The sequence below is a fragment of the Meles meles genome, chromosome 1 (genome assembly GCF_922984935.1).
Source record: "Meles meles chromosome 1, mMelMel3.1 paternal haplotype, whole genome shotgun sequence".
NCBI lineage: Eukaryota > Metazoa > Chordata > Mammalia > Carnivora > Mustelidae > Meles > Meles meles.
The window spans coordinates 112,429,454-112,450,113 of NC_060066.1; the positions used below are offsets into that span (position 1 = coordinate 112,429,454).

The 20,660-nt window shown below is 42.1% G+C and overlaps 1 protein-coding gene across 10 annotated transcripts in view; it reads right to left on the minus strand.

The window, feature by feature from the left end:
- Nucleotides 1-20,660, minus strand: part of LOC123944152 (phosphodiesterase 4D interacting protein) — a 235,459-nt gene that overhangs the window by 157,536 nt on the left and 57,263 nt on the right. For all 10 annotated transcript variants that reach the window (XM_046009099.1, XM_046009016.1, XM_046009155.1 and 7 more), the window contains exons 2-3: nucleotides 9,028-9,083; nucleotides 5,179-5,330 (exon numbers count right to left, since the gene is read on the minus strand). In XM_046009099.1, the coding sequence (XP_045865055.1) occupies nucleotides 5,179-5,330; nucleotides 9,028-9,055 (180 nt within the window). In that variant the 5' untranslated portion in view covers nucleotides 9,056-9,083. The remainder of the gene's footprint in view (nucleotides 1-5,178; nucleotides 5,331-9,027; nucleotides 9,084-20,660) is intronic.

The following is a 20,660-nucleotide window of genomic DNA, read 5'->3' on the forward strand; positions in this document are numbered from 1 at the left end:
TTTACAAGAGTGGCAGCTAGCTGAGATGGGAATGGAGAGATGTGTTGGTGGGAGGTCATCTTCTGGCTTCTTCTCCCTCACTGGCTCTGTATCCAATCAACAGCTTAGCCCTGTCACTTCTGCTTCTGAAATCACCTTCTCCCTTTCATCTGTCCATCTCTCCCATTCCTACACTGTCAGCACCACCAGCCGTTGTGCAGAATACTGCCACAGCCTCCTGACTACTCTCTCTGCCTTAGACTTCCCTCCTCCAATCCAGAGTCCCTGCAGAAGCCAAAGGAAATCTTCTACAAGGAAAATCTGATTAAGTCACCACCCTGATCACAAACTTTCTGCAGTTCCCCCACTGAGCTCTGTTAACATTTAAAAGCCTTTACACAAATTGTAAGGCCCAGCATGTTGGCTTCTCTCTTTCTCCAGTCTTAACACTTCTCTGAATTCCTTGAACCCACTCCCTAGGGTGCATTAACTTAGTGAGGTTCTTTCTAAGCTGAATCTGGGTGCCTGGCTGGCTCAGTCCACTGAGCACTTGTCTCTGGACCTTGGCGTTATGAGTTTGAGTCCCACATTGGATACAGAGATTATTTTAAAATAAAATCTTTAAAAAAACAAAAGAAAGGGCGCCTGGGTGGCTCAGTTGGTTAAGTGCCTGTCTTCCGCTCAGGTCCTGATCCCAGGGTGCTGGGATCCAGCCCTGTGTCAGGCTCCCTGCACAGTGGGAAATCTGTTTCTCCCTCTCTCTGCCTGCCACTCCCTGCACTGTGCTCTCTCTGTCAAATAAATAAATAAATCTTTAAAAAGAAAAGAGAAAAAGAGGAATGCCTGGGTGATTCAATCAATTAAGCCTCCAACTCTTGATTTCCACGCAGGTCATGATCTCAGGATCCTGAAATGGAGCCCACATGGGGCTCCTTGCTGGGTGTGGAGACTGCTTAAGATTCTCTCTCTCCCTCTCCCTCTGCCCTTCCCCCCTCAGTTCAAGGGCTTGAGCACCTGCTCTCTCTCTCAAATAAATAAATAATGAAAAAGAAAAAATAATTATTCCAGGCTTATGATTGCTCAAAGTTTAGGATTGTCCCTGCCTTTTGTTGTTCATCTAACAACTTTTTGAATGTCTGAAGACACCAGGGAAAACAAAACCAGTAAGCTTGGGGCACTGTGGTTTGGGGAGCATAGATGTCATTTTTTCCTTTCCTTTCTTTTTCTTTTTTCTTTTCTCTTTTTTTTTTTTTTTAAATGAGAGCACACTTCACTGGGAGCATTCCTTTCCCCAGGCCGTAAGGACAGAGAAACACTGCAGAGGCTCTGGGAATGGCTGGACCTAAAGGCAGCCGTGACATGGCAAAGAGTCACCTCATCTAGGCTAGGAAACACAGACTGTGCTAACTCGGAGCTCCATAAAGGCAGAAAAACCCCTTTTAGGGCTTTCTCCCCCACTCCCTCCCCACAGACTTCAAGATCCAAGTGGAAAAATTTGCCAGCATGGGTGGGGCCTCAACAGGCTGAATCACTGTGACTAGGTTGAGACTGCCCAGGAAAGCTGGCTTCAGACTATCACTAGGCAAACACCGCAGCTGGTTTTGCTTGCATTTTCAGCAATGTGCTACAGATGACATTATTAGAAAATGTGCAGATAGGAGAAGGCAGTGGAGGTCCCCTCTAGACCTGGCAGCCACACACCCTGACCCCTCCACGGATTTTGTATACGATCTGCCATTTTGACTGTATCTATAAAACCCAACTGTAGACGTTCCACCAATGTAACCGCTCCGTCTCTGAATGGTCCTTTCATTTCCCAAGAACCTTGAGAATCCCTGGAGTCATCCTGGCTGCTACTTTCTATCTGCACAGCTTTACACAAGTTATTTGAGTCTTTGTCTCCTCACAGGCCTAATGGATATAATAATACCCATCTCATCAGTTAAGAAAATGAACTGAAAAGCAGCTGAAATAAAGTATGTTAAGCATCTAAAAGGGTGTCCAGTATGTAAGAAGCACTGCATAAATATTATTTATTATTATTAGCTATTACTATGATCTTAATAAGTCTGGTCAAATATTAGAAAGGGTCTTTTACTTTACATTTATAATTTTATCATCCCAGTTTAGAGGAAAAATTGTCTTCTTTTAAACTCATCATTAAAAACAAACATGCTTTTCTTGACTTCTCAATTTCCTATCCTAACCAGTCAGTTAATACACTAATAGCCTCCCTAGAACCATTCAATTTACCATGAATACATCCAGTGACTACTGAGTGGAGGCTGGGGGAAACACAAATTCACTAGAATCGGCTGGAGGAAAATAGGGTGGGGAAAATCCAAATCCAAATCCAACAAGTTTAGTTTAGTTGATGAGCATTTATTGAGCACTTACTGCATACTGACATTACACTAAATGCTAGAAACTAGAAAAGCATGAACAAGTGGTGTTTTATGCCCTTGAGGAGCTTATAGTCAGGGTCATATTTTGAGACTGGAGAATCAGGGAAGGCACCCTTAAAAAAAAAAAAAGGAAATGGTACTTGAGCTGAAACTTGAAGGATGAGTAGGCTGGCAGGTAGGGAAGAGGAGAGGAAGGGTATTCTAGGCAAAGGAAACCACCAGAACAAAACCTCAGAAGGATAAAACAGCTCCAAATTACAAGCAGTTCAGAATTAATGGAGCAAAAAGCATGTGATGGAAAATATTGGGAATAAAGGAGATTTACAGTTTACTTAGAGAAGATGGGTACCACACTTTGCCCAGCTAAGTAGGAGGAGCTAATGGTTCCAGTCCTCTCGCCACCACACTTCTACCAAGGGAGCTCCCCAGCCTAGAAAGTACTCACTCTTTTAGGTCACAAAAATAAGGAGCTTTTTTTAGGCCCACATTAGGTGACATTGGTTAAGTTCCTTTGTTACTCTTTGAGTCTTTATTTCCTCACTTGTAAATAGGGATGGTAGTTATGTTTTTTCATAGGGCTGTGGTGAGCATTACACGGGATAGAAATTGCCTGGCATATGGTAACTGGTCTTATCTGCGTGCTGCTGTGGTCTCACTCATCCCAGATATGCTGGGGGTGGGGCGGGGGGGCTGGGGGTTTGCGAGGACCCACAAGAAAGGACACTGCAAGGAGCCTATATGCGAAAATAATTCTGACTCAGTAGCCTGTCCAGGGTTTATGATTATAGTACATAAAGTCTATGACACTAAAACAAGTCATAATTTCTATGAGCCCTGGCAACCTCCTTTCTCACACAAAAAAGTGTGTGGTCACCTCGTTTTTATTTATTACTTGACACACAGGGGAAGAAATATGAAATATCCCTTACTGGTCTTTTCTCTGTGTCCTCTCTTGGTTGCTGTCAGTGGTTTCCGGCCCTGAGAAGGGAGGACCAATCCTCAATCTTAGACCAGGCTGTGGAGAGGAAGGACTTGGAAGGCCACACCTGAGAAGTCCGTGGACCTCTGCCTGGGTCCCAACTCAGCCTATTCATTTCCCTCTGCCCTCCACCTCTGGCCACTCATTCTTTTTTTTTTTTCCCCCTCAAAGATTTTATTTATTTGTCAGAGAGAGAGGGGTAGAGAGAGCACAAGCAGGGGGAGTGGCAGGCAGAGGGAGAAGCAGGCTCCCTGCTAAGCAAGGAGATTGATGTGGGGCTGGATCCCAGGACCCTGGGATCATGACCTGAGCTGAAGGCAGATGCTAACCGAACCGGCTGAGCCAGCCAGGTGTCCCTGGCCACTCGTTCTATCGGGGGAGGTGACTCCCTCATTTCTCTGTTACAAATTACCTCTTGACCAAAAGGAACAGGTCTGCAGACTGTCTTTCAGAGAGCACCCCACACTGCACTGAGGAGCACTGCAGTACGGCTCACCCATTCTGCATGGCAGCAGATGCAAAAGGTGAAAAAAAGAGGAGGGGTGGTTAGCACCCCTCTTCCCACCACCAGCACCACACAGCTGTTCAGAGGTTTAGACTTCAAAGCCACTTAATACTCCTGCAAGATCTCTGCGTCTTAAAAAAAAGAGAAGGGGGGGAACCCCACAACAGTATCCATGACAACTGAGTAAAAAAAAAGTCGGTTGTTTAATTCTCAGTCATGGTTTATATACAGAGCCTGTTTTTTGTCCACAGGACTATCTGGTAGGATGTACATTAGGTCCATGTGAAACATTTCTATTCACAAATTGAGAGAAGACGGGGTAAGCCCATGTCAACACTGCTTTATTCATCTTTTTTTTGGACATGGAATTTCATTCTTGTACGTGAAAAGCTATGAATCCAAGAATGAAAGAAAGCCACATATCTGAGGGCATATTTACATGCTACTCATCTGTGGCCTGATTCATGGGCAACCCCCAGGGGGCACCAAAGAGCCGTTTCTTTTTTTAGCACACTGGGATGTAAGAAATCCGGGGTACACTTTTCAGGCCCCGTAAATCCCAGTAGACAGGTTCTAGTGTGCAGATTTCCTGGGATCAGGAATCCAGGGCGCAGGGAGGTGGGGACTTGAATTACATTATCAGTTATTTGGCTTTTGGCCAAATCTAAGGATAAACATATCAAGACACAGAGTACTTCAAGAGTTCAATCAGAAGTTTCAAGCAACAAGGCCAGATTCTTTTTGAGAAACAAATGGTTGTGGCTGAGGCCACTTCATACTGCAGACAGTACCCAGATCTCTACAGGGGTCCAAGCCAGCCATGGAGAATATAATGCTTAGGTCACCTGGGCCCACTGTGGTGCAGTTACAGATTCTCAGGGTGCCATTTAAACTCGCTAATTTGGGTGCCTGGGTGGCTTAGTCTGTTAAGCGTCCAACTCTTGATTTCAGCTCAGGTCATGAGACCAAGCCCTGCGTTGGGCTCTATGCTGGGCATGGAGCCTGCTTAAGATTTTTCTCTCTCCCTCTGTGTGCCCCCACCCAAACAACAACAACAAAACTCCCTAATTTATTCAAGAAGTAAACCAGGGGTAAAAATGGAAAGACAGAATCATTGGTACAGGCAATTGTCCATGAACCAGAGTGCTCAGCATATACACACTTATTGGGATAAAAACTCTTAAAAGAGACATCATTATGGAAGAATTCCCACAGTTCAAACTAAGCCATGAGTCATATTTTTGTGAGACATCACTATCCCTTGGTGCTCCTTCTAATCAACATAACAATTATCCATTCACATGACTTACCTTCTCAAAGTCTCGAAGAGCCTGGGTCTGCACCTGAGGGGGGTTTTCAAATGCTCTCAAGGAAGGCGGCTGTCCAAAGAGGGTCTTTTCACCACTTCTCCAGATCTGTGATTGCACTGGAGGGCCTCGATCTTTAGTGTCACTAAGAAAAGCTGCCAGTAAAAGAGAATAACAAAAACATTTTCTGTAACAGTAGCACTATGATCATTCTAGCTGGCACAATCCAGCAGAATTCCGTTTCCTCAAAATACAGACCAATTCTGGGCCACATGGAAACAGTTTGCATAAAGTAGCCTGTGGTTGATCATATTAATAATGTTAGGGTCTGTGATCAAAGGAGCGAAACTGATACAAAGCAAAGGTCAAGCAAAGCTTTATTTCGAGCCAGCACCGAGAATCAAACGGTTGGTTCCGAGCCGCCTCTTACAGAGAGTGCGACCCCTCCCAGTCTTACAGACTAACTTTTACAGGGCAAAAGCCATGTGGTTGAGCCTGGCCACACACAGGTGGCCAATGAGATTGTAACACACAGAGAAAGTTGCATAGTCATGCTAGGTCACATGCAGGTGGCCAATTGAATTACAATTTACCCTACAGTAGCTGTTTGAACTAGCCTATCACTCTGGTCAGAATTGGCACCCAAAAGGCAGGGCTTACATTCTTTGGTGGTTAGGGAGATAGTAGGTGCACTTTACTGATTGGATGCCTCCACCTGACCTGACTTGTCCTTGCATCTCGACTCTGTTATCTCTGCCTGGCCTGACAGGTCCTGGTATCTGGGCTCTTTTATCAGGGACTCCTCTGCTATATTTTACTGGTTTCCCAGACTTGTTTCTAAGTAAGTTCCTCGGGGGGGGGGGGGGGACAGGGTCAATCTAAGTTCAAGTTCACTGTATAAACAACAAAATGGCTGTTCTACCAAGATGGGGTCTCTCTGGCTAAGTAGGTCATTACAAATAATGGTCCCCAGTGGGATGCCTGGGTGGCTCAGATGGTTAAGCATCTGCCTTCAGCTCAGGTCACAATCCCAGAGTCCCAGGATCGAGCCCCACATCCCCCACATCAGGCTCCTTGCTGAAGGAGACTGCTTCTCCCTCTGCCTCTGCCTGCCACTCCCCCTATTTGTGCGCTCGCTCGCTCTCGGTCAAAGAAATAAGATCTAAAAATAATAATAATAATAATAATAATAATGGTCCTCAGTGAAATGCACTGGTTTATGTCTGTGCCCCTCTGTGATTTGATCCTCTTGCTACTCCACCAAGAAGTAGAGTCTCTTTCTCTAGCCTTCAGAGACATCCGAGTGAGGTGGGCTTAGGGTTGTAGATTCAGGTAGAAGATGCAGAAAAATACATCTTTTCTTGGTTGGCAGAAGGAATCAATGACCCCTTATTACTATGCATTTTTTTTTTAAGTCAGAAAAAAATGACAGCCATTGCAATCCACTGAGCTGCATAGCCAGCACCAGTGTAAGAGCAAAAGGGGCTCTTGGTCAGTGTGCCTCACAGGAAAAATTAACTCAACATGCGCTTATGAACAAAGGAGCCAAGAGGCAACATGTCATCACATACTTTTTCTATCCTTTCCTTTTTTTTTCTTTCTCTTTTTTCTTTCCTTCCTTCCTTGTACATTCTGGTCTCCTTTGTCAAAACTTAATTGACCATATACGCATGGGCACCAGAAGCAAAGGCACCAAGAGCAAAAATAAGCAAGTGGGCCTACATCAAACTAAAAAGCTTCTGCTCACAAAGGAAACCATTAAGAATGAAAAGGCAAGCCATGGGATGGAGCAAACATCCTTCCCTCCCTCCCTCCTTTTCGTTGGGCAAACTTGCCAGAATGAGCACAAGAAGTCTCCAGCTACTACAACCAACTCAGATTTTTTTCTCTGCTAAGAAAGAAAAAGAGGAGGAAGACAGAAAGAACCAGCAAGATGATCGTAAGGAGAAAAATGCAGAAGATAAAATATGATGAAGAAAATAATCATGAGAAATAGGATGATTCCACTATATCTTTTTCTTCCTTGTCCAAACGTATTTAACTCCCCATTACACCACTGATTTTAAAGAAAAAAAGGTTGAAATGTAAGGCCGTATGATTTGTTTTTAAGCTGCACATTGTACAGTGTCTTCATTTGTGTAAAATTAACACAGTATCGGGCATGTGTTTCGATAGCCCTTTCCTTAATGGTATTTTCAGAAGCCACGAACCTTGCCTGGTGGAAGATAGGGGTTTAAATTAGAACAGAAATTTAAAGCAGGTTTTATTGGTGCACAGCACAAATTAGTTCTGGATCGAGGTGGTATTTGTTTCCATATTCAGCTGTCTTTGATTCAGCTTATACAAATAACTGTTGTTTTGTTAATTGTACACTACTCTGTGATTGCAAATTAAAATTACAGTAATGTTGCACCTGTTTTGTTGATATTGATTATTTCTAAGTAAATGTAAATGCTTTACTAAAGAGAAATTGGAAAGAATTATTTCTCCCACATTTAGATGAAATTAAACAGGCTACTGAGTGGAAGGTGATTTGGTGAAACAGAACAATACACTATAGTTAGATTAGCGGGATGTGATGGAAGATAAGAGCCTTTGAAACTTGGATATGAATCCTGACCACGTGCAAATTGTGGGAATTTAGGCAAATCTCTCTTTTTAAAAACAGATCGTATTTATTTATTTGACAGAGAGACGGAGAGACAGAGATAGCGAGAGAGACCAGGAGTAGGGAGGGGAGAGAGAAAGAAGCAGGCTCCCCACTGAGCCGAGGAATGGGTGGGGCGCTCCATCCCAGGACCCCACCCCCCATCACGATCTGAGCAGAAGGCAGAGTTTTAACAGACTGAGCCACGCACATTGCCCCAAAGGCAAATCTCTTAACTTAGTTGAGCCTCACTGCCTTGGTAAAAATGGGAATAACAATACTTAACTCCCAGAGCTTCTATATGAATTAAAGGAAATAAAAATGAAAGTACTCAACCTAATATCTTGCCTGTAGTACGTATCACCCGTACCCTTCTTCCATTTTTGCCCTAGCCCTTTGATTTTTACCTCAAAATGGAGGATCTTGAAGTTCAGAATAAGTATGGTAGACCCTTGGAATTTGGAGACTTAACATAGACAACTACAAATGCTAATTTTAAGTGACTCTGAAATCCTTAACACATTCAAATTAAAACCTTTTTCCATGTTGTGCATATGAACCATCTGTACTTCAAGGCTGGTATGAAAAAGGCAAATCACTTAGCAAAGTAACTAGAACCCTTAAGTGATTAAAAGTTTTTGTGAAAAATGCTCCCAAAGGAGAACTATCTTCACCTTGGTTTCATAATTCAGGTAGATCCCTGGCTAATGTTAGTTCAGTAATAATACGATAGTATTATAACTACAATATTAATAATATTAATATGATTATATTATAAACACAATATTAATAATATTAATAACAATAATACTTACTGGGTGCTTTATTCCTCGATAAATTGTACTAAGAGCTTCTCTCACTTAATTTCACTTATGAGGTTGACACTATTATTGTACCCATTTTAATGGTATATGAGTAGAAATCTCGTTTTGGTGGCAGTCTATTTTAATCCTTTTACAAGTGACTTTAACCTTGCAATTACAGAATCATTAAAAGCATGAAGAGTTCACATAGTATTTCAATTATGATGTACTGCACTATGCTGGAAAGGTGGGGAATTATGTTACAGTGATACATGCAAGTCTGGAAATTCACAGACTGTCTGAGAATATTGCCATAATGACTTTAAAGGGGCCATAATTTAAGGGAATTATGATCAGCAAGCACTCAAGATTTTAACAAGGTAAGGCCCATGGCCTTCTTACCTGCCACATGACTTGTTCTAGGTACCATCTCCCCTTCATCCTCTGCAAAATAATCTCTGTGGAAAGAAACATATTGTTAATTAACGAGATACCACCCTACATGGTCCCCTATCCCTGCGGCAGCAAGACACCATGTTCTGTTTTTTTTTTTTTTTTTTCTCCACAAGTACTCATTAAGCTCCTACTATGTATCAAGGGCAGTGTTAAGTGTGGGAGGTACAAAGACAAACACCACAGGAAGGGTCCCCATCCTCAATAAGTACATATAAAGATAGCCATTGAACAAACAATGCCACCATGAGGGAATAGCAAAGACCCCGAATCGGGGAGGAAATTCATCTGTTAGAAGAACAGAAAACCAGTGTTGCCAACCAACCATGCAGGACCTTGTGGGATGGGGTGAGGAGACTGAGTTTTATGTGGAGGGCAGTGGGAAACCACTGAAGGATTTTTAAATGGGGGAGTGTGGTAAGTGACCAGATTAGATGTTAAATAGATGATTCCAGCTGCTGAGCGAGACAGTGTGGAGGGGAATACAAGTGGATGGGAAAAGCAAGAAGAAGTTGTGATGGTTTTAACTAAGAGAAAAGACAGAGGAGATGGAGATAAGCAAAAAGTTCAAGATATGTGTAGGAAGTAGAACTGACTCAGAAAACTTGGAAACCAGATAAAGTCTATTAATGGTAACGTTAAAAATACCACAGTTCAGTAGCGAGAGGTATGTTTGCCCAGCACAGTAAAAGTCACCGTCCCTAGCACAGAAGGGAAAAAATTTTCAAAATATATTCGACAAATACTTGTCAAGCATCTACTATGTTTTTAGGCATTGTTTTAAGCACCACAAATATAGCAGTGAATAAAACAGACAGAAATGCCTACACACATGGAACTTACAGAAAGGGGAAACATGTAAGTAAACAAGGACTATAAAAAATTTTAGGAGGAAATGCGGAGAGGGAGTGCCGGAGGCATGGGGAGGAGGAAGGGATTGCAGTTTTCAGTAGGCCACCATTTCTCTGAGAAGCAATAGTGTAATCATGAGGGTATTTGGGAAAGAGTCTTCTAAGCAGAGAACATCAAACACAAAGGCTCACAGGAGGGAGCATGCAGAGTGGGGAGCAGAAAGGAGGCCAGTCCGCTGGGCAGAGAGAGTGAGCACATGGTGAGGAAGTCCTTGGAGGTAAGGTCAAGGAAGTAATGGGAAGGCTGGGCAAGGGTCAGATGGCACCAGGCCTTTCAGGCCGCTGAGAAGCATTGAGTCACATGAATCTTGTGAGTCAAAAAGAGGGCTGAACTGAGTGATGAATGTTTTAAAAGGACCAGCTACTGTTTTGACAATGGACTATCTGGGCGGGGAAGGCAACATAGAGAGCAGACGGCAATAATTCTACAGAGAGATGCTTTCAACATTTAGTTTATTCCTTAAACACTTGGGTACACCCGGTTCATTGTTCCAAAAAGGGTTCTATAGTCAGAGGTTTAGAGGGCTTCTCTTTTTAAGAGCCAGAACCCATTCACAGGGAAGCGGAAAAGAGACTGGCATTTGTTTAGAAATTGTTGTTCTTCCTTCTGGGCCGCAGGGCTGGATGCTGGCATGAATCTTCACTTTGTTAAGTTCCAGATGGACATCAAAGTAGCAGACAAGGCACATTGGACTACACACACCACCTGGTGGTTTTTTATTATTCAAAAGTAGATCACCAGCCTATGGTTCTTCCAGGTCATCTGCCTCTCTCCCTCCTTTACTTCCCATTGAAAACGTTCCCTGAGAGTAGAGCAATTAAAGAGAGGAAGGTAGCACTCACGAATCCCCCTCTGTTGAGCTAAAGTAGGGGAAGAATGTTGAAGCCATCAACCAGACCAATGTGTTGAAAGATTTGTGGGGAGAAAACGTACACTTAGCTGCTGCTATTCAGCTATTGGATGGATTCCCTTAGACTCAGCCTGTAGACTTGGGTAGGCGACTGTGCATCTGCCACCAGCAACATGGGCCACTCCGTAGGCCAAATTCAGCCCAGCCAACATAGCTTTTTTTGTCGTTGTTTTTTGGGGTTTTTTTTGGTTGGCACAAGGCTGACCCACTTCTGACTTCTCTTAGAAAATGAATGGGTCTAGCACCGCTGGGCCTGCCTTTCCACCTAGGGGGATAACCTGCCCCCTTTCAACAGAACAAACATGTGATCTCCAGTTCATCATAGTCCCTGTCCTCCCCATCTTTGTAGTCCCAGCTCACACACTCACGACACCCGCCTGACTCCGTGTAGGTCTCTGAGGCTCTTACCCCGGTACAGATCCAGGGCAGACAGAATTTCATTTCTGTTTTAATGCATAGCCTTGAGAACAGATAAGGAATATGTGGTATATATACACAACAGAATATTATGCGGCCATACAATGATGAGATCATGCCATTTCAGACAACAGGGATGGACCTAGAGGATATTATGTTAAATGAAATAAGACAGACTGGGAAAGACAAATACCACATGATTGCACTCATACGTGCAACCTAAAAAAAATAAACAAAAAACAAAAAACAAACCCAAATGAATAGAGAAACAAAATGCAGAGTCAGACCTATAAATCCAGAGAACAAACTGATGCGTGCCAGAGGGGAAGAGGGAGGGTTGGGCAAAATGGGTGATAAGGAGTGGCAGACTCAGGCTTCCCGATACAGAATGAATAAGTCAGGAGGAGAGAAGGTACAGCACAGGGAATATCATCGATGACATTATAGCAGTGATGTGTGGTGACAGACAGTAGCTACACTTGTGATGAACACAGCATAATACCTAAACTTGTGGAGTCACTGTTGTATATCTGAAACTAACATAACATTGTGTGTCAACCATACTCAAAAGAAAAAAAAATCCCGCAGTCTTGAGTAACCTAATTGCTTCAGCATGCAATTCACTAATCTATGATGATAAACTACTAAAACTGGTTCATAAATCATTTTTACCTCTTCAGCTTCAGTTTCCTCAAATGTTTGTAAAAGAAGTACATGGATTTTTCTAAGGTCCCTCACAGTAACTGTGCCATTCTACTCCAACAGATACTTAACCATAAAACCCATTTTGATACCTTCCAAGGATCCAGGGAACTTTTCAGACATGACCTCATTCAATCCTCTTTGCTGTGAAGATTCCACAGTATAGATCCGGAGTGGGTTACAACACAGGGCACACACACCCCATGAGATACTTCACCTTGTAAGCCCACCCACACCCACGCTGAGCCAGCTGTCTGCCCACTAGAAATCAATAAATGGCAGGATAGAGAGGTCACTTCGGATGGGTACCGAGTCGATGGACATACTTATACAGTCTCGGGAGATATTTTAAAAATCACTTTAACTCTATTAACAGCTCAAGTTCCCTCTCTTATTGCCCAAGAGTGGGCTCATCATCTGCTCCAAAAGGTTGAGAAGGAATTCGATGCTCCCCCAGGGAAGGGACTCATAGTGAAGAAACACAGGGTATATGTCCAGGGGATTGCAATTCGTGACAACATCTCATAAACCAAAGTGCAAAGAGAATTGAGGTATCCGACAGACATATTCCAAGTTAGGCCCTACACACACACACACACACACACACACACGCACATGACCTTGTGAAGCAGTAATATAGGTTGGTAAATTCTTCCATATTACCCAAGACCAGAAAACACTCGTACGACTTTGTCCTAGTTTCTGAAACTGAAGTGTTTGTAGATTTATTTTTTAATATCAGTCCATGAATGACTCATGCTCTGCTAGTACATGGTTCATCAGGGCAGGCAATGGCTCTTCCGCTAGATGTACTTATATAATCTTTCTCTCAAGACACTTTTACCTTAAAATGCTGCTTTTCCTGTATAAATGAACTATACTTCAAGGAGCCTTATTATCCTTTTTCTCTCGGCCTCATCAATCTGTCAATACCAATACCACTTCCACTAAAGTTACACTTACTAAATTTTGCCAATTTGAGGAACTAAGCGTTTTCCAAGTACAATCCACCCACAAGCTGCTTGCCCACTTTTTGCTGCATGAGATCTTGCCCACAATTTCTTGATTTGCTGATAAGTAGCTAAGAAGATATTGGACTCAAACAACACATCAACATTCAATATCCCATATTACTAGCTTTTCCTACAGTTTTCCATGGTGATTAGGTTGAGACTAATCAGAAAATAATTGACTTCCCCAAAGCCATCTGCTACACTCTGATACTCTGCTGCTGTCAGACTGTGCTCTGATGATTTTTTTCTCTAATTTCCTAACTATAGTAGTTCCAATTATGTCAGGAATATCCAAGCATTCAATTTTGCTTTGCTCAAAAATGGCTACACTTTTCGTAGCTCTTTTCCAAAATGTATGCAGCTCAGTGGTGCCACTTGTCTATTTTCTCCTAACATTGTGGGGAGGCTAGAAACCCCCTTCCTTACCAAAGGGCAACACCACGATGGAGCCTGCAGAGAGAGTCTCTACAAAGCAGCCATTGGCCTTCTTCTGCAAAATGCGCATTTGGTGTTACTGTCTTATATTTTGGTCTATTTAATTTGTAGACTGAGAAGAGCAAGGGATCGTGTTATCAGACCATATTATTCACGAGCAATGGCAAGGTGGTAACCACACAACTTTATATTACAAAGCGGGTTATGCAACAAGTCTGAATAGTTATGAGATGGTGGCATCCTAGGACGAAGTCATACCAAACTATTTTTTTTTTAAGATTTTATTTATTCGGGGCGCCTGGGTGGCTCAGTGGATTGAAGCCTCTGCCTTCAGCTCGGGTCATGATCTCAGGGTCCTGGGATTGAGCCCCGCATCGGGCTCTTTGCTCAGCAGGGAGCCTGCTTCCCATTCTCTCTGCCTGCCTCTCTGCCTACTTGTGATCTCTCTCTCTGTCAAATAAATAAATAAAATCTTTAAAAAATAAAAAAGATTTTATTTATTCATTTGGCACAGAGACAGAGCACAAGCAATGGGAGTGACAAGCAGAGGTAGAGGGAAAGAGAGAAGAAGGTTCCCCACTGTGCAGGGAGCCCGACGCGGGGCTCCATCCCAGGACCCTGAGATCATGACTTCAGAGGAAGACAGATGCTTAACCGACTGAGCCACTCAGGTACCCCACATCCCCAGACTGTTTCTAGGGAGCTCATGTCTGCCCAGTCCCTGGTACTTTCTTCTTCTTGGTCTCACCTATTAACAATTTTAATGGAGGGATATTTCTACCCATATGAGTGTCCAAACTCCTGAAGGGATGGTTATTTGCAGGTCCTCTCCCCAGGGCAATCAAATCTACTGAGGTTGTTGGAGGCCACACAGTCTGGGTCCCCTCCTTCACACCTACCACCACTCTTGCTGAAGCTCTCTAAGCCTGTGGACAAAGGCCATCTCTTGGAGACATTTTCTATCTTTCAGACTTCTTTTTATGTAGTTGTTTTGTTCATAAACAAAAACTCAGAAAGGGGAAAAACAATCTGCTATAGCAGTACTTAGAGTGAAAAACTGGGCCATGATTGACATTTTTAAGTTTTTTCATTCCTTTTCATAAACATTTATTGAGAAGTGACTTATATGGTAAGCCCTGGAAACATGAAGATGAAAAAGAAATATACTCCATCATGAAGGTTCTCAGAGTCTACTGGGGAAGGCAGCTAGCATTCAATGAGGTAACTGTAAGAATAATGAGATTTAAAACAGAGATTTGGAGATAAGACCAAATTCAAGAACTTTTACAACTCAAAAAAATAAATAAATAAAACAGATTTCAGAACATAAATGTGATAGCAATTATTTTTGTCCCTTTTAGTAAGCATAAACTGCCCCCATTACCCCCACTCTATCCCCTGGCAATGTTTTTACCTTTCCCTCTCCTCAAACCTTCCTTCTCTAAGTTCTAATCCTCAGGTAGGAGTATTAGGGGAAGTTAAGGGTAGAAACTGGTTCTTCATTTGCATGTCCTTCCTCAAACCCATTAGCTTTATCTAACGACTTAGAACTACCAAAGATGATTTAAAATATCAAACAAGGAAGGATCAGGACTAAGATTTGTACTATAGTAAAAATGCCTATAGATATGGACTAGAAGAGAATCTGCACCAGAGATAAGACGGGAGGTTTAGGATGGTGGAAAATACATGTGAATCTCTGCCTTTATTCTTCTTTTACTATTTTATACTAAAAGTTTAATTTTTTTTTTAAACTAGGCTCCACACCTAGCATGGGGCTTAATGCAAGGCTTGAAATCATGACCCCAAGATCAATACCTGAACTGAGATCGAGATCACTTAACCAACTGAGCCACCCAAGTGCCCCTAAATGTTAATTTTTATTTTTTAAAGAAGAGAATTATTTTTATCCAATTTACACTGCCCTTCTAAAGAAGCCCTCAATAAAAGATAAACAGTGTAAGAGATTAAGCTCAGTCTGACTGACCTCCTCAAACAGTGTGGATTGTGTGGTGTGACAGGAAGATTGTTGGAAGTTTGCTCAGCACTAGACATTGAACCAAATGCACATTCAATTCTAATTCCTATTTTTTTAAAAGATTTCATTTATTTATTTGAGAGAAAGAGAGAGAAAGATAGCAAGAGAAAGCATGAGCAGGGGTTGGGCGGGGGGTGGGGGGTGGAGAGAGAGAAGCAGGTTCCCACTGAGCAGAGAGTCCATTGTGGAGCTCGATCCCAGGACCCTGGGATCATAACCTGAGTTGAAGGCAGGGGCTTAACCCACTGAGTCACCCAGGCACCCCTAATTCCTATATTCTTAAAGCACATTTGACATAAGTAACTAAATTCTGGTTCAAATAAAAGCAATCTTTCTGATATTCAGAGATCATTTTTTAAATATTTTTTATTTATATCCATATTCAACACTTGCAAATAGAAAAGTGTTGGAAAGAGAAGAACTATGGCCTACTTTCTTGAATGTGTGAAGCTCTGGCTCTGAGAACTTTTAAATGGTAGGGTTTCACAAGTAGAGGTGGCCTAGGAACAGAGACATCTACATGTGACTGTCTCCGGACAGCCTGGGCCTGACTTCACAATTCACATTCTCTTCCAGCGGAATTCTCCTCAGCACTAATCTCACATTAAATATCCTCTTTACTGTGGACAGCCACCACCAATGCCACCACAATTCATTAAGTGACCGATGCTTTCCAGGCACCATCTCATTCAGTCATTCAGACACAAAATCCTGTCCAGTAGGTTCTGTATCACAGATAAGGAAACAGGGGCCCTAGAAGGATGAAGTGACTTGCCCAAGATCATACAGCTTGTTAGTGTCAAGCCTGAACTTGAAAATGGCACTTGACTCCAAACCTTTACACTTTCCACCTACGCCTTTACCAGAATCTTCCTCTGTATCTGGCTTGACTCCAGGGAAGTGACCCCCTGAGAATGTGAAGGGCAAGGAAGGGTGGACAGTGATGCTGTGTCAAGACTGGATTTAGACTCAGATCCAGACACAGATATGTTCTTTGAGATGCCAACTCATCCCCACTGGACATAGCTCACACTTGAGTATTCGAATACGGTGTAACAGATGCCATGTGACAAATGAGTTAAAATCCTAAAAGGGAAGTGGCTTGGTATGACTTTTTTTTATAGGTTCTATCCTGAAAAGTGAGTCATCCATAATTTTACACTTCCCATCTCTACCCAAATCTCTCTAACTGTTCAAACCCTCCCTGAACCTCTTTGGTGCTAACCCTTGCCACCATCCCCAACAGATAAAGGGAAGAAACTAAAAGGCAGAGAAAGTGATGGGATAGACACAATCAAAACAGGACAGGCCAGTAATGAACAAACTATGAGATTTCTCAGATCTTTTTTTCTCTCGCCAACAGAGACATTGAGTGTGTGGTCTCTGTTCCCTATGTTGCCAAATCCCACCCCCATTCAGCACCAGAACTGCAAAAACATATTTGAATGCAAATAGGGTAGAAGTCACAGACGCAGAGCACAAATACCGGGAGATTATAATTTTTTCTCATCTCAAGACCTATCATTATAACCTCTGCAAGCTAGGATACTTAATTGGCAAAGCCCCCTCAGAACAGACAGAGCCTTGCTCGTGAGGCTCCCTCTGCATGCCGACCAAGTGTGGGCTGACTTGGCACTGCTTCAGCAACATCCACTTTTCTCCAGTACATCCTGAAATTACACCCTTCACTCAACAGACTCTGTTCCCTGTGAGTGGCCACGGCCAAATGGGAACTCTGGGAGACAGTTTTCCATAATGCTACTAAGTCCTCAACAGTAACAGCAAGCTACAGGCATCACTGTGCACCTGCAACAACTGATTCACATTTTATGACCGTTCTCACCCTTGTACTAAGTCTTTGGCCTAAAAGGAACAAACACTCTATTTCTTGCTCTTATCCATCAAGGCTCAAAGAAACCACTTCATGCCATAAAAAGGTAAAGGAAGTTCAAGTAATTTTTTCTCATCGGACACCCAAATAGCTAATAAATTCTCTTCCCTTCGCCCCGAATCAGCCAAGACACTGATAGCACTCTTTCATAAGAGACGTGAAAAATGATCTGCTTCAAATTCAGTCACATCCACTGGGGGATAGCGTATGGTCTCTCCATCCACTTCTCAAACTTAGCCTGTGCTTTCAACTTTTGGTCCTGATGATGCGTTCTGTAGTTCTCAGTCTTCATTAACAACCACTACTCACAAGGCACTATGGTATGCCAAGGCAGCTGGCACACAGTCCATCTTGGAGCCCTAGCCCAAGCACCAGGAGATAGATATTTTTTTTCCTGTTTCTATCTACCTTTTTATTCACATAATCCTTTGTTGTTTCCTATCTTTACCACATCTATTTTTAATGATTTAAAAAGAATGACATGCTCCTTCTAGTTGTGGAGAGGAAAAAAATGTATATAGAAAATTAATAAAAAATGTTACCACTTAGCATAACAAAGAACACGGAGGACATGGGGATTGGAGAGGAGAGGGAGTTGAGGGAAACTAGAAGGGGAGATGAACCATGAGAGACTATGGACTCTGAAAAACAACCAGAGGGTTTTGAAGGGGCGGGGGGGTGGGAGGTTGAGGAACCAGGTGGTGGGTAATAGGGAGGGCACGTACTGCATGGAGCACTGGGTGTGGTGCAAAAACAATGAACACTGTTATGCTGAAAATAAACAAATAAAAAAAATGTTACCACTTAAAGTCAACATCCATGAAGATATTTAATGTATTTACTTCCAGTTGTTCTTTAGTTCATATGCCTGTGAGAATTCTACAAAATAGAAATAATACTGCATGTGCAACTTTGTATCTTGATTTTATTTATATTATTGAACTCAAAGATTTTGAGGAGTGAATTTTTAGGGAACAGTCAGGGGAGGAGAGCGGAGGAGGCAAATAAGAGGAGGAGGGGGAGAATTTCTTAATATTATATTTCTTAATATTATAGATCTGTAGAATGTATCTAGAGTCTTCCTTTTCAGTATTGTTCCATGATGTATTAAAAAAAGCTTATAAAGGGAACCCTTGTGCACTGTTGGTGGGAATATAATTGGTGTAGCCACTATGGATGAGAGTATGGAGGTTCCTTACGAAATTAAAAATAGAGCTACTAGGGTGCCTGGGTGGCTCAGTCAGTTAAGACTCCTACTCTTGACCTCAGTTCAGGCCTTGCTCTCAGGGTCCTGAGTTCAGACCCATGTTGCGCTCCATCCTGGAGCACTACTTTTTTAAAGCTCTACTTAAAAAAAAAAAAGAGCTACCAGGATTCCCACTACTAGGTAGTTGCCTCAAGATAATTTGAAGAGATATATGCACCCCTGTGTTCATTGCAGCGTTCTTTACAATCGCCAACATATGGAAGCACATTAAGTATTCATCAATAGATGAGTGAATAAAGAAGACGTGGCATATATACACAATGAATATTACTCACCTATAAAAAAAAGAATGAAATCTTGCCATTCATGACAACATGGGTGGACCTAGAGGGTATTATGCTAAGGGAAATAAGTCAAGCAGAGAAAGACAAATATTGTATGATTTCCTTTATAGGTGAAATCCAAAAAATAAAACAATCACACAAAACAAAACAGAAACAGACTCATATATCCAGAAAATAAACTGGTGGTTACCAGAGGTAGGGAGGTGTTGGAGGTATGGGTGAAACAAATGAAGAGATTTAGGAAGTACAAGATTTATACAATCCTATATAAAATAAATAAGTCATGGAGACATAAGGTACAGCATAAAAAATATAGTCAGTGATACAGAAATAATTCCATATGGTGACAGATGATAACTAGACTTAGCATGGGGATCATTTCATAATGTATAAAAATATTGAATCACTATGATGTACACCTGAAACTAACATGATATTGTATGTCAATTTCACTTCAACCAAAGAAAATAAATTGAAAAAAATAAAACAAAGATTATAGACTCCTAGAAGATAATAAAACTGATGGAGAGTTACCAAGGTTTAGGGGTTGTTAAGGCAGTAAGAGACTCTGAAGTGGTGCTGAGAGTGATTGAAAGAGCTGCCCCTGAGGTCCAGGCTCAGGAGGGAGATGGACAAAGAGCAGGTAGCCTGGGAAGATAGAGGAACTGGAGTATGCAATAAGGTGAACTGAATATTCAGAAAGAATGAGAAGATGGGGGGACTTGACCTTGTGGTCAGGAAACATAAACTCAGAGTTAAGGATCCCAAGGGGAATTTGGACTGAGGATGAGCTGCAAAACCGGCTTGCTGAGGGTGTATGGAAGTGCACTGGCAGAAAGGAATTGTGAAACCCAGGCAGAATAGTAATATATATTCATGCCCACTGACCCCTCTGGAATGTCAGTCACTTGCAGGCACAGTTTTTATATCATTCACTATTATATAGCTAGCATTTAAAAAGCCTAGATCATAACAGGAACTTGATGCATATAACTTAAACTACAAATAAATGCAATTTGAATCTATAGTGTCTTCAAGCTTTGGTAACCTGTTGTGTCCATTCCATAATAGGGAGGCACCTACCAAACAGATGTTCATATCAGCCTTGTGGGGAGTGTTCTCTAGAAAGTTCTAAATTGAGGCTCTTCTAAGTGCTAGAAACAATGTTAGATGCTGAAGATTTAGAGACAACAAAAGTCCTTTCTTCCAATAAGCTTAGAGAATGGAGAATACCATGTAAACCAATTAACTAGCTGCAAGCAATGGCAGGATAGACAGCATGCACTGTCTACAGAAAACACCCAGAATTAGGTTCCAAAAATAACTGCAAAAGGAGGTAATGCTGAAACTCATCTTTGAAGGGTAAAGCTATCCTAGCAAAGGCAAGGCTACGTGTGTAGGTGGGAACAGCTGGTATAGGAAGGCCCACATAATAATTTTAGCTCAGGAAGAGTAAAATGACACTCTACAACCAACTCCTTAGGTGGTCTGGCAGTAGTGCTCTTCCCATGGTGGCAATAACCTGGAAATCTCTAAGTAATACAGGAAGAAGCATTGTCAGACCAACTCAGTTCCAAGCTTTATATGTTGTCACTTGATACACATAAATGTAAATTTCTTCCTGCTATAAAAACTTATATTGACTGAGTTTTAAGGCACCATGTAAATAATATTGCCCATAATCCCATCATCAAATACAGCATCTATTTTCTT